This window comes from Macrotis lagotis, chromosome 6, assembly GCF_037893015.1.
Source record: "Macrotis lagotis isolate mMagLag1 chromosome 6, bilby.v1.9.chrom.fasta, whole genome shotgun sequence".
Classification (NCBI taxonomy): Eukaryota; Metazoa; Chordata; class Mammalia; order Peramelemorphia; family Peramelidae; genus Macrotis; species Macrotis lagotis.
The window spans coordinates 9,324,252-9,339,213 of record NC_133663.1 but is presented as its reverse complement, the minus strand read 5'-3'; the positions used below and the strand labels follow the sequence as shown (position 1 = coordinate 9,339,213).

Below are 14,962 nucleotides of genomic sequence, written 5' to 3'. Positions count from 1 at the left end.
TTCTCCAAAGCCAGGCTATAAATCAGACTAGAACTGAGTTTCTCTTCTTTTCCTAGCATAGACTATAAAATTAGGTTGTCACTTCTCCATCAAGTTCCCAGCATTTATCCCCCATTCAACTATTCTTCATATTTCAAGGTCCTTCACCATTCTCGTTGTTCTCCTCAGAACTCTCCCCAGCTTGCAATGTCTCACCTAAACTGCGGATCCCAAACCTTATCTCAACCCTCTAGGGGTGTCTTGTCCAGAACAGAAAGCCCAAGGATCCTGGACACTCTGCCTCGCTTGCTGCATCTAAAGATCACTTCTGATTCTATGTCCACCTAGTCACACTATTGTCTTCCTTTCTTTTCTCAGCATTTTGCTTAGCTCTGGCATATAATGGGGCTTATGAAATCCATGGGGATTGATCAATTGGTTGAATCTGGAGATCTAGCTCTGATATTTACTGGGTGAGAGATTAATGGAAAATGAATTCACTTCCTTGAGACTAGGATTTCTCAACTAAGAAATGAGAAATAAAATCTCAATCACACATCTCACAGGGGTATTAGAATAGAATTTCTTAAGCTTCAATCACTCTAGAGACATCCCTTCTTATTGCCCTTAAGAGGATATGTGTGATATTTTAGACAAATTGTGCTTAAAATGGCTTTTTTTTGAGGTGCAGCAATTGATTAGGTGATGTTTGGTTGTTGGATAAATTTATTTGTATAGAAAATATCCCTCCTCTATGATTCCAACTCCCTGGTTCATAGGATTTTGCTTTGGGTAGACTTTAGGAACCATTTAAGTGGGGTGAACTTCCCCTTGTTTGGGCTATAGATCCCTTTGGGAATCTGATGCAACCTCTGGCTGCCCTCGCAGAATATTGTTTCTAAATGTAATGAACAAAGTCCATAGCATTTACAAAACTGACCTTGATTCAGTTACCCAGCTCAATTTATGGAGGAGAAGGACAAATGAAATGTAAGTTGAATTTTCCTAAATGTGGTGGGAACAGACTTCAGAGCACAGGCTCAGGGAGTAGGGGCAGAACTAGAATGTTAAAAGTCCACATCCACGGACAATCCTTAAAAGCTGGAGTTTGGCTAGAACAATACACATCCTACAGTTTTGGAAACAAGTGCACCAAAGAAAGATTGGAGAAAAAAGAAAAGGTTACTTTTCAATGAAAAAGTCTTCCAAGCCAATAGGAAGGATCACGTTTCCCTAAACTTTGAGCAGGAGGCTCTAGGTACATTTGTCAAAATAACAGAATTAATGAGACCCGTTGTTGCTCAGTGGTGTGGTTGCAAATTAGATCTAATGGTGCACAGTTCCTGGAACACTGAGAAAACCTATTTAAGAGGGATTATTACTTTATCTCATCTATTCTCCTTATCTTTCCAACCTTCATCTTAAAATGTACTTTGCTTTCCCTGTGTCCAGACTCCATAATTCTTGTGCTACCCTTAATTGCCCTATGACTGAAGACTAATTTGTTTTCCATCTACAACATCATTTCATTGCTGCATAGTGTTGCCTTTATATCTTTTCATTAGTGTTACTCATAGTCATTCCCCACATAAAACCCCAGTTACTGGAACAGATTTGTATCCAACACAGAGGTCATATAATATCTAATTTATGTATCACACATAACAATAGCATTCACCACAATTAACAAATGCATTTATTATGATCCTCTTTAGATGTCATTGTCAGTTTAAAGAAACCCTTCTGTCGATGCTCAGTAAAAAATGAAAATGTATTCAATTTACTCCAAAATGTATTTGAATTTCCCTTTATCACTTTTTCAGTAGAGATTCCTGTTCATCCAACACTGTTAGGCACCAGCTCTTAAAGTCTGCCTTGAATTACTCAGAGATTCTCTTTTCCAACCAAAGTATTAACATGTCTATGATTTATACATTTTCTAATTGTTCTTTGCTCATGCAAATGCTAGCCAACAGAATCTCCAAGGCTTTCCTAAAGAAGAATCCAGACTTCTGGAGGACTTTCCAAGGCTTAAAGGGTTTCCCAGGTTGGGAAATGGTGGGTAGTGTTGTAGATGATTTGAGGTTTGTTTAAAGTATGTAATGGAAGATAAGTAAGTCTATAAGGGAATATTTTGAAATAAAAGAAGCAAGAACTGACTGGTTATTGAAATAGCCAAAATACCCTTGTTTAAAAATGCATAGGTTTGAGCACAGGATTCCCTACTCAGAAATTTCTGCTTGCTCCCATTGCCTCTAAAATAAAATGCCAACTCCTCACTTTGCCCTTATCAATATTATTCCTACTACCCATCTCTGTTTATTTCATAGGCCTCATAGGATCAGAGGAGCATGGATTTTGGAATTGGAGGGATATTAGAAACCATTGAACCCAACTGTCTCATTTTACAGATGGGAAAAAAAGTCTAGAAAGCATCCCCAGAATAACACAGTAAGTATCAGTGGAAGCTTCAGCTTAAATTCATTCTGTCCACAATGCCAGGAAATATGCCAACCTTCAGGATCTCAAAATTCAAATCAAACTGAATCCTTCCCAGCCCTTTCTTGCTGCCTCTGTGCAATTTCCTCCCATTGACACTGTATTCATCCTGCATGGACAAAAGTTGCTTACAAATTGTAAGCACAGTTAAAATGAGAATTCCTTGAAGGCAGAGACAAGATTTTGACTTTTCTTTGTATTTCCAGAGCTTAGCACAAGGCATCATGCATACTTAGACCTTAATGAATATGTGTTGACTGTCCAGTTCGTTCAGTGCATCCCAAACTTAATCCAGTTCTCAACTTTGAGAATTCAGACAGTCTATACTTGATGTCTAGAAAGTCCTTCCTCAGTTAGTCTGGAAGAAACTTAGATTAGACCAACACCTCACACCTTATAGCAAGATAAGATCCAAATGGTTACAGGATTTAGACATAAAAAAACAATATTATAAGCAAACTAAAAGATCAAGGACTAGTTTACCTGTCAGATCTATGGAAAGGGAAGCAGTGGAAGAGATGGAGAACATCACTAAAAACAAACTAGATGATTTTTATTACATTAAATTAAAAAGCTTTTGCACAGACAAAACCACTGTAACCAAGATCAAAAGAAATGGAGTAAACTGGGAAACAATCTTTACAACTAATGATTCTGAAAAATGACTCATTTCTAAAATATACAGAGAACTGAGTCATATTTAAAAAGAAGCCATTCCCCAATTGACAAATGGTCAAAGGATATGCAAAGGCAATTTACAGATGAGGAGATCAAAGCAATTCATAGCCATATGAAAAATTGCTCTAAATCATTACTTATTAGAGAAATGCAAATCAAAGCATCTCTGAGGTACCACCTCACACCTCTAAGACTGGTCAATATGACCAGAAAGGATAATGATCATTGTTGGAAGGGTTGTGGGAAATCTGGGACACTAATACATTGTTGGTGGAGCTGTGAACTCATCCAATCTTTCTGGAGAGAAATTTGGAACTACACCCAAAGGGCAACAAAAATGTGCATACCCTTTGACCCAGCAATACCACTACTGGGTCTATACTCTGAAGAGATGATGAAAAAGGGTACAAACCTCACTTGTACAAAAATATTCATAGCAGCCCTGTTTGTGGTGGCAAAGTATTAGAAATCCAGTAAATGTCCTTCAATTGGGGAATGGCTTAGCAAACTGTGGTATATGTGTGTCATGGAACACTATTGTTCTATTAGAAACAAGGAGGGATGGGAATTCTGGAAAGCCTGGAGGGATTTGCATGAACTGATGCTGAGTGAGATGAGCAGAACCAGAAAAACACTGTACACCCTCACAGCAACATGGGGGCGATGATCAACCTTGAAGGACTAGCTCATTCCATCAGTGCAACAATCGGGGACAATTTGGGGCTGCCTGCAATGGAGAATACTATCTGTATCCACAGAAAGAACCGTGGAATTTGAGCAAATTTCAAGGACTATTGCCTTTAATTTAGGGGGAAAAAACTGCTATCTTATTGTCTGATCTTGCTATCTCTTAGACTTTTTGTCTCTTCCTTAAGGCTATGATTTCTCTCTCATCACACTCAGTTTGGATCAATGTACAACATGGAGACAAAGTAAAGACTGACAGATTGCTTTCTGTGGGGGGTGGGGGGAGGGAAGTAAGATTGGGGGGAACATTGTAAAACTCAAAACTCAAAATCTTTAAAAATAAAAAAAAGAAAAAAAAGAAAGTTCTTCCTCCTTATCTTCACCATTCAAAAAATTTATATTGCAATGCAATGAGTCATAGAGCTAGGAAGATTCTTCTGGGCGAGCAAATGCTCCAACAAAGTTAGTTTTTATAACGTAATATTGGTTGCTCTTCTTCATAAGTGCCTTACACAACATTAAAGCTGGTTTGATCTGAGAACATTTTATTTTCTCTCTGTAAAAGATAGAATTATGCAGCAATTAACCCTGAGTGCATTATCCCTTAATTGTGTGAACTCTACTTTAAATGTCTTGAGTTTCTTTGAAATTATGTTTACTATAATAACATCATTTAGTGTTCGAAAGGGTGCTTTACTCATCTTAATGGGCCTTAGCTTGCTGTGGAACCAGTAAGGATGAAAGAGGTGGGCGCACAACCTATACAACTTTCTCATGACCCTTTAGGGAGAGACAGAAAGTCATGCATTATATTTCCAATTTACATGGCTTGGTTGCCATTTTCAAAAGCAAATATGAATGCTAAAGCTCATTTATATTCATAATGACAGTTTGCAACTCCAAATGTATCCAAGCAAGCAAAGACAGTGCAGTTACAACTAATGCATCAGAAAAACTGGGGTATTAATATGTAAACATTTTATAGTTTTAAATTATTTGTTATATCTATTTGTGTGATGTGGGTAATTGAGAGCTTAGGGAATTTTTATTTTTTCTGAACCAGTGGTATTCATGATTTGTAACCATTTTGCATCACTAGGGAGTTATTTGCTTTTAAAAAGATTAGTTCTTATTTGAGGAAGAAACTTGTAATAATTGAAAACACTAAATTATTTCCCACGACAGAGGTACAAAGTCTTCAGCATATTACCAGTAATGTAAAGGATAACATTAGCAGTATCATCAAAGAAACACAATTCAGAAAAGGATGGAGACAGATCATGGAACAAGAGCAATATTTAACAAACCAAGTGTTGTATCAGTACCCATAAGATATATTTGTGTAAAGCTGTAATTGGAGACTTCCAGTGAAATGTGTAGGTGCTCTTTGTCAGACTTAGGGGAAGAGATGGAAAAGAATTACAGAGGATTAGAAGGGGTCAATTTTTGGAGATTTTCACAATGCATAGAGTATCATATTACTGAAATCACAGATCTATAAAAAGTAAAGGAGAAAGAGAGAGAGAGAGAGAGAGAGAGAGAGAGAGAGAGAGAGAGAGACTAATGTATTTTGAGGGTAATTCTGATTATACCAGATTATGATCTTGTATATTAACTTTAGAATCTAACACCAGACTAAGATTAATGAATAAAAAAGCATTTATTTATTAAAAATTTTCAATATAGTTTTGAATGAAGTTCTCTTGATACAGGTAGAAAACCAAGACAGTCCCTGCCTTCATATAAAAAGTTTAAATATAAAATAGGATGAAAAAATTCAGTGATCTCTTGACTTTACTACAAGGTATTAAATCTATTATATAAGAATCTATTATATAAGAAAAGATCAAGAAAAAGAGATAATTATTATATTATGGGCAAAGCATGATGTAGACACAATGAGAAGAGTACCACTGGTATCAATGCTGACATGAGGTGAGCCCCTTTAATTCTGACAATTCTTTCTAACTCTAAACACCCTATTAACACCCTTCAGAACATGTAGCTATGTGTGTGCACACATGTACCTACATACAATGGAATATGTGGCAAACAGTAGGCTATTGATCTACAAAATAAACCCAACTTGGACTCCTTAGTAGAAGCCTTTCCTTAAACTTGCAAATTCACTAAAAAGAGGTTTTACTGTGATGTTTTCTCCATTATCATAAAATCTTAACAGGGGATTTTTGCCTTCTATTGCCTGTCAGCATTCATGGGTCCAGTCTTTTGACTCCAGTCAAATGGGAGCAGCACCTCTGATTATTCCTCTCTTCTGCACACATCATGAATGTCCTACTTAGTTCTCTTGGACATGATACAGTCAAATACTTTCTTTGCGACACCCTCCCCTCCAAGGGTTTTGTTGGAATTTTCCTATTTTCTTTTGTGAGTAATTTGTTTTTGATAATGGACTCAGGATGGTGGAAAATTGGAGCTGCAAAGTAGCTAAGGGTTAATTTCATAGAATTTATATATAAAGTTACTATATAAAGGAATCAACTAAGGCTATCATCACAGAGTTATCCAATGGATAGTGATGTCACTTTGATCTTTTTTTACCATGACAACTAGCCTAAAGCACGGGTCTGTCAATGGCACACCTTTACTCAAGAATCAACAGTGGCTAGCTATTACTCCTAGGAGAAGAGATAACTTCTCTAATTATCAGTTAAAGATCTTCAAAGTTTAACTTCTCCTTTGACATTGACTTCTCATTGCTCTCCTGCATGCATTCTGTGGTCTAGTCCATTTGGCCTTTTTGTTGTCCCTTGAACATATCATCTGATCTTCCAACACCAGACTTTTTCATGAGTGACTACTTTGGCCATTTGAAATCTTTGGTTTCCTTCAGTGTTCAACTTGAGGGTAATCTGCTTCATGAAACCTTTCTAAATCTCACCATCTCATGATGAGTTCATGGTCTGGACCACCACACTAAAAATATTCTCCTTATTTCATAGATCTCTTGTATTATTCATCTGTACCTGAATAATATGATATTAAACATTGCACAGAGGAAAATGGTGAGGCATATGCAATAACTACCAACTGACTTTAAAGAAGAAAGAGTGAACAGTGTCATTAGGGAAATGTGGTACCAAAATGTGGTCCTGATATTTCAAACTGAAGCACAGGGACTGTTTACCTAGCATCTCTGTTCCTCCCTAAGGAAGGTCCTGGGACACTGCGATCATCTGAATGGAACATGTGAGAAAAGGTGGATAGAATGGGCAGGCAGGGTTTATTGGGGGGGGCAGTCTGTTTTCTTGGAGGAAACAGGAAATGATAACATAGTTAAAAGTGAATATTTAAATAGATGTATCTCCCTATTGCTGCTCTGTCCATGGTAGACCAAATTAACATCAAGGTTTGTTCTGATTTTGTTTTTATATTGCTGTTATTTGTTCTTTATTCTTAAAAAGAACCATGACATCAGGAAGTTGCCATTATGACTTGCAAGCGAATTGGATTTAAGTGAGGAAGAGTTGTGCCAGCCTCGCTCTCCTCCACTGTCATCTGAATTCAGTGGTAAAATATATATCAAGGCAACTGGAGTCGGCTATGAATGCAGTGGGAGACCTTGACCTTATGGAGCTAAGGTCTTTCCCATGTCTCAGTCTGACTGAGGTATACCCATTCACTGATTAAGGCTAGGTAAAAAATGAGACAAAGAATGACCTCTTTTACCTAATCAAAAAGTCAATCTGGGAGGGTAAAATCCTCATAGTTTCTGGCCAAAGGAGAAACAATTGTTATTTAATTTTGAACCATGTTGGCTCAAACTAGTCTTATAACACTTGGATTGAACTTGTTGGCCAATCAATGAGAGTTAGCGTCATTTGGGTTTAAGGCATGATCCTTTAGAAGAAATCTGTACCACAAACACAAGATATCTTCCCGGGTTTCAGTACTCAAAATTTATATTCCTTTGTACAGAGTACCTGCAGGTTACTGTATGATACCCTTTGTGGATAACAGGAGAGAAGGGAAAGAGAGAAAATGGAGGGAAGGAATAAAGGAAAGAAGGAAGGAAGGAAGGAAGGGGGAAGGAGGCAAGGAGGGAAAGAGGGAAGGAGGGGAGGGAAGGAGGGAAGCAAGGAAGGAGGGAAAGAGGGAAGGAGGGAAGGAAAGATGGAAGGGAGGAAGAGAGGGAGGGAGGGAGGGAGGAGCTGTTTTGCCCAACTGGAAATTATCAATTAGGTCCCCCGTGGAGTAGCTATTACTACTCACAGATTGTCTTTCATTCTCTCTTTTTTTTAAGGGTTTTTTTTTTTGCAAGGCAAATGGGGTTAAGTGGCTTGCCCAGGGCCACAGAGCTAGGTAATTAATTATTAAGTGTCTGGGGCTGGATCTGAGCTTAGGCACTCCTGACTCCAGGGCCAGTGCTCTGTCCACTGTGCCACCTAGCTACCCCTCTCCTTCACTGTCAAAGAAGATTATGACATCAGGAAGGTGATGCCATGACTTGCAAGTGAACTGTACTTAAATGAGGGAGAACTATATATATAATGTCACCAGTCTCACTTTCTCCTCTGGAGCCATCTAGGTCCAGCAGTAAGATATTTATTAGGGAAATTGAGGATGGCCCCCTCTTTGTATCACAGTGAAGGAGAGAGAGAGAGAGAGAGAGAGAGAGAGAGAGAGAGAGAGAGAGAGAGAGAGAGAGAGAGAGAGAGAGAGATCATATCTAGGAGAATCTGGGTTCAAATTCTGCCTCTAACACAAACTATCTGTGTGGCCCTGGAAAAGTCACTAAATTTCTCAGTCCTCTAGGCACCTATGACTGTAACCTGCAGAGAAAGTACTGGCTTGCATTAGGAGAAGGACTGCCTCACTAAGGAGTTCCCTATTCCAAAATGAACCCACCCCTACCTTCCCACAATAATTAGGACCCAGCAAGCACTTAATAAGTGTTCCTTCAATTGAATCAGTAGTTAATGCTGGTCCTTGGAAGGAAAAACAGCTTTTTACTGGTGGGCAAAGCAATTGCAGAGATTAAACGAGCATTTCCCTATCAATTTTTAAGCATTCCATTCTTCTTTAGGAGGGGAGATACACCATAAGTATTCTATAGATATTCACCTCAGTATCCACAAAGCTATGTCTATATACATGTTGGCAGACATTGTGGTACAGAATTCCCTGTATCACAGGGAAGAACTAGTCTGAGTCAAGGCAAGATGAATTCAGATTAGTTTTTCAGCCCATGGCATGACATATGATGATTACTTAATAAATATTTCTTTTTCTAACAATTAAATAAAACCTAGATCTAGCCATCATTCACTCTACAGAAAAAAAGTCCAAAGCTGGAAGTAAATTGTGCCCAACAATGGGAGAAAGGCTGAATATGTTGTGTTGGAGGAGTGGAATGGAATTTTACTGAGCTGTAATGAATGAGGAATATGAGGAACCTGGAAGAAATGTGGGAAGCCTTGGATGAAGTGACGCAGAGAAAAAAGAACTCTCTTCGAGTTTGCTTCGGTTTAGTAGAGTCTCAGATTGAGAACAGAAAAGAGGCATGGGAGATTCTAATCCACTGTCTTCTTTGACAGATGGAGAACTGGGATGTGGAGAGCTTCAGTGATTTGCCCAAGGTCACACAGGTGCAGATGGAGGTCAAAACTGGACTTTGGCCTTCTGGCTCCCAAACTAGTGTTTTTTAAAGGTTGTCTGTAAATGAGGTCACCTTTAGGGCACAATTAAACACATCAGACACAATGGAAAACATGAATATTAACTTGTTAGGGGTAGCCAAACAAGTGACCAATTACAAAACACGAGCTAGCATGTGCTATTCCTTATAATCACTCTTTTATGTTGTTTTGCTTCATTGTTTTTGGAGAATAAGCTTGATATGTGTGATTGGTGATGTGTTTGGGTTTTTGTGACCATAAAACCAAAAATTATCTTTTTCCAAAACAAAACAAGTCTTGTTCCATCATCACAAAATGTAGACTTTCAAGAGACCTTAAAGGCTTTCTGAGCTCTGTCAGGCTTGAATGCAATCAGTGATTCAGGAGGTCTAATTTACTGACTTTTGGGGAGCTCAGCCATCTAATCCAACACTGTTAAGCTTTTATTATTCTTCAGACCATAGAATTTAGGTGGCAGAATTTTCCCCAGGAACATACTTCTAGAACTAGAAGCGATATCAGAGGGCATTTATTGAACCTCCTCAGTTTGCAGATGATAAAACTGAGGACCATATAGGTTAATCAATTTGCCCAAGATTACAGAAGCAGCAGATATCAGGGAATCAGAGTTTGACTCTGGTACCTGACTCCACAAGTTCTCTGAAGCTTCCCACTAGACCACATTGTCTCTAATAATAAGAGGAGGGGGTTAGCACTAACAAGAAAGGAGATCAGGGAACCCTTCCTATAAGAAGCAACACTTTAACTGAGTCTCAGAGGAAGCTAGGGATTCCCCGAGAAAATCAAAAGGGAAGATGGGCTGAGTTCCATCAGAGTGACTAGCCCTGGAGCAAAGGTAAAGCCATAATCAAACAATCTGTTGGTATAAAATGGTTAGGACAAGTCTACTGACCAGAACTTTCAGTCAGGCCCTCCAATATCAGCACAACTGATCTGAGTAGTCCTTTGGATTATGTCCAGATATTAAATACTTCAGATGACAGAAAATCTTGCAACAGGAGCCATTTCACCTAATATGCTTTCTTTTTTCTTTTTTTAATAACCAAAACCAAACTCTGAGTGTAGAGAAATTTTTTTTTGTTTTGCCTTTTAAATTTATTGATCTCTGACTATATAGGAAACTTGAAAAGGATCCAAATGGGCTTGCAGTTCTGAAAGAGAAAAGGCCTCCTGACAGAATTAGGAACAGACAAGGAGAGCAGTAAATGAGTGAAATTCAACAGCCATATAGCATAGTGGTATGCTCAGGAATGTGACTGATTATATTCAATGTTCCATTTCTTTGTACCACGAGTAGAAAAATGTCACTGCTTGTCCAACAATTGTTTGTCTATCCTGTGAATTAAGAAACAAACTAGACTACAGGTTCTGCTGAAAAGTGAACATTCCCTGCCCCACCCCACTTCCAATTCACCCTGCCTCTGCTCTGCTTAGGAAATTGCTTTGTGCTTTCACCATAAACTTACATTATTTATCTAATTCTGTTACATCCCCAGAGGGAAACATACATTATTTCTCCTGAAAAGTATTTAAATAAAAGACACATATATATTGTCTGGAGGATGTTTTCATTTCATTTGGTTTGATATATTCTAAGCTAGAATCTTTTGTGTCAGTTTCCGAGTCCAGGAGTAGACTTCTGCTGAACCCCACAAATTCAAAGATCCATTCCCCATCCTAACGTTTCGTTTATTAACCAAGGATTTCCCATTAGGCCAGTGAATGTTGCTGGAAGTAATTTTTACCATGGAAGTGAAATCCTATTTTTATGGTCAAGATTTTGATTCCAGATTAAATTCAAACAGACTATTTGTGTGAATAACCAGTCATTCCCCAAATCACCATCCATTTGGAAACTACCCATCATTAGCTTATGATAATATTATGAGTAACCATATTTAAAATTCTATGATCTTTATCTTTAGACGACCCCATTTGGATCTTGTTAAAAATGGATTTACTTTTCAGATATAGAAACAAAATGGATTTCTTCTAACCAACTGCACTGTGAATTTAGAAACTGGGATGAATCGGGGACTATTATTCAAGATCTGAAATAGGAATGCTAACCCTGCTGCCTTCCAGTTAGGTGATGAGATAAAATAAAACCTACAGCCCTGATTTGTGGATACCGAAAAGTTGGAGTCATGAAGAAACTGGAATATAAATAGCATATATGCTTGTTTAGGGAGCAAGTTTTCAATTCAAATCAGATTTAATTTTGCCAGTGCATCACACAGGCATCACCTCCTCTCCCAGTTATGAAAGCAGTAAAGGAAGATTCTGTAATATCAGTAAATCATTAGACGACGTTTATCTAAATTTGAAGAGACTAGAGACATTATTTGAAAGTGCAGGATTTTATTTGAACTACACAAGTCAAAGTTCTGTTCCCAGACCTCCAAAGCAGATCCACCTTATATTTTGAACATTCTGATATTTCACACAACAGTTTGGCAGACAGGTGTGTATTCAAGCATGCCTACCTAGAAACACAAACACCAAGCTCAACAAGGAAACACAGTTTGAAATGGGGTATCTTAGTTACTAGGAATATTTGCTGTAACTCTCCATTTGAAATCCTCACAATAGGCAAGTCTGAAGAAATACCTTTGCTTAAAAAGCAATTTCAATTATAAAGAACCAAAATATGAGGATTACAATTTGAAACATAAACTTTATTGTGACAAAGAATTAAAAATAGCACATCTGTGAGAACTGGAGTTTATACTGTAAGGAACTAGTCTGGGATCACAAACCAAGTTAATCATGTACAATGAAATGGAAAGGTTTAACCAAACAATCTGAAATCAAATTGAGTTGTTTCTACATTTCACCATGACCGTTTTTTTAAATATTTACAATCATCTGCTCTCATTGTGATGGTCTTGCTGAGGATTCAGGGAACTGGGGAACAAGGTGGGGGTTTGGAAGAGGGTGCTCAGAGGTCTGAAATGGGTAAGGAGAATTCTCTAAAACTAACAGGATGTAAATGTCTTCCAGAAGAAATTCTTGCAACCAGCTTTGCGTTCTCGGGGTGCCATGGCTGGATTAGAATTAGCAGATCTCTGAAGCTCCATCCGCATCTCATCTGGTTCAGGATCGTTGGACAAATCCTCTGGCTCCAGAGCCTCATTTTCTGTCTGGCTGGGTTCTGACAGCAGTTCTGCCAAAAAGTATTTGGCCAGTTCCTAAATTGCGAGAGAAAACAAAATGGTTGGAAAAGAAGGAAAGAATGAAGGAGAGATGGAAAGAGAAAAGAAAAGATTGAGTAGTATACCAAAAGATCCCCAAACTTGGTTATTCAAGGCAGAGCTTGTTTTGCTGCCAATTCCACCCAAATACCTATGATTCTTATCAAACTCCCAAGACTGAATACTTAAACCTAAAATCTAGTTAAGAATCAAAATCAAAAGTCGATTTCAACATTTGCTAAGGAGTCCCAGTTCCTTTAAAAGAGAGAGAATGAATTCCCGTTTTATTAGCTTCTGTACAGTCTTGGTTGAATGCCATCCTGTTTGAAAGAACATCTTTAAGATTTGCATCCTTTTGCAGCATTCGGGTTTATCATCTCCTGCTCTATTCGGGTGCCTGAAGACTGAAAGTAGACATCGATAATATAAAGAGGTTTTTAAAAGCCCCAAACAATCCACAAATCGATAAAAGGGAATTAATAAAATTAGTTTGTTAACTCCATGCTTAATTGGGAGCAGTGCACCAAAGATTATTGAATACCTTTAGCATAGTCTCATTCAATGGCAAGTCAGGTGAGAGGGCTACAGGCAGTGGCGAATGTGCTAAGGTGGTTTTCTTCTTCATTTAGCTTTTTTCACTTTCCCCAGGGCTCCTTGGAGCACCTGGAGGGCACCGTCAGCACCCAGACCAGTTCCAGTTGTGTTTCAGCACCGGGGACAGTGCCACCTTCCCTGTGGAGCCCTCAGGGTGACAGCCCTGATCTAGGGACCTCCTGTTTCCCTGCTCATCCCCATTCTCCAAGATGCTTGCCAGTCCGCTCTCCAAGCAGAGACTCAACTTCTGGGAGGGACCGGCCGGCATTCCCTGGAGCATGGGACCTCCTCAGGAATGGAGAGGCAGTTGGGAATTCCGACTTGGGAAGTTCTCGGCGTCGGCTGCCTTCAGTCGCGAAAAACCCCAAACTGATTTGCCTCCCTGGCTGCATCCTTTCCTTAGCGCAGGTCCCAGGGCCACTGTTTTCTTGACCCCCCAGGACAGAGAATGCCCCCTCTCCCTGTTTACTCCTTTTCGTTGTCCAGGGGCACTTATCAATGAAACTCATCCAACCTCCCTGGGCCCGGAAGGGGCTGCGGGCTGGCAGGAGGCTGGGGGGGAGGGCAGGGGGTGCAATGGAGGGAGGAAGAGACACGAATCGGACTTTGCCATACCTGTTTCCCGGCGGCGGCGGCCAGAGACTTCTGCAGAAACTGGCGGAGCCTGGGGTCCGAGGGAGCAGCGCTGACGCTGCTCACCGCTAAGGTGATGGAGAGCAGGACCAGCGCGCACTGGAGACGGCAGGCCAGCATCTTCCCTGCGCAGAGGGGGCCAGGAAGGCGCAGCTCTCCAAACTCCGGAACCTTCAGGAGGGGGACTGGTCAAGGCCGAGGCTTGCCACCTCTCTTCTCCCGCAGCCGCTTGTGGGATCTCCTGGCGCATTCCCCCCCTTTTAAACTCTCTTCCTGACGTCAGGATAGGAGGCGCCCCGGATCTCACTGGCGCTTTTACGCACCATTAGTTTCGGGGAATCAAACACAGAGGTGATGGAAGATGACACCACCCAAAGGAGCTTAGTTAAAAAATCGAAGAAGCTGGCGCACAAGCGGCCACACACACAAACACACACACACACACACACACACACACACACACACACACACACACACACACTGACTCAGTCTCCTCTGGAGTGCCTCGAATAGAGTTCCATAGCTACAAATGAAGAGTGTGCAGAGTTGGAACTCCATCACGAGAGCCGCGCGGACCCGAGTTTGGGAAGGAGAGCCTCACCTCCTCTTGGCAGTGTGCAGTAGAGTGGCCGGCAGCCCCAGAGAGGAGGTGACATGGAGCACGGAGAGCTGGTTAAAGGATTGCAAAGGGGGAAGGGGCTGCTGTGATTGCACTGTCCTGCCCCAGGAGGAGAGTCGCCATGTCCTGCCTTCTTTATTCTTAAAGTCCTCAGCTCCCTTGGGGATGGGGAACTCCCAGATATTGCCTCTCTGTCCTTCTCAGAAAAGGATGATTAATTTCCCTGTTCCCATCTCAGTTTAAAAGAAAGATTTCCTCATTTCCTTCCACGGCACTTGTGCATGGTGTGACAGATCGTTGCCTAAACATTACTCTAAGGGGGAAATGAGAAATTTCAATGGAGGGACAGATCGAGGCTCTGAATCCTAAAGAGGAGAAATCTCGAGACTTCTCAAAATTCCCCATGCCTAGCTCCAGGG

The 14,962-nt window shown here is 40.1% G+C and overlaps 1 protein-coding gene across 1 annotated transcript; it reads right to left on the bottom strand.

Annotated features, from left to right (window-relative positions):
• Positions 1 to 12,228: 12,228 nt before the first annotated feature.
• SST (somatostatin) lies at positions 12,229 to 14,044 on the bottom strand. The gene is made up of 2 exons (XM_074192503.1): positions 13,907 to 14,044; positions 12,229 to 12,694 (listed from the first exon to the last, which is right to left on the bottom strand). The coding sequence occupies exons 1-2, from the start codon at positions 14,042 to 14,044 to the stop codon at positions 12,482 to 12,484; spliced, it is 351 nt and encodes a 116-aa protein (XP_074048604.1). The 3' UTR covers positions 12,229 to 12,481.
• Positions 14,045 to 14,962: the final 918 nt, after the last annotated feature.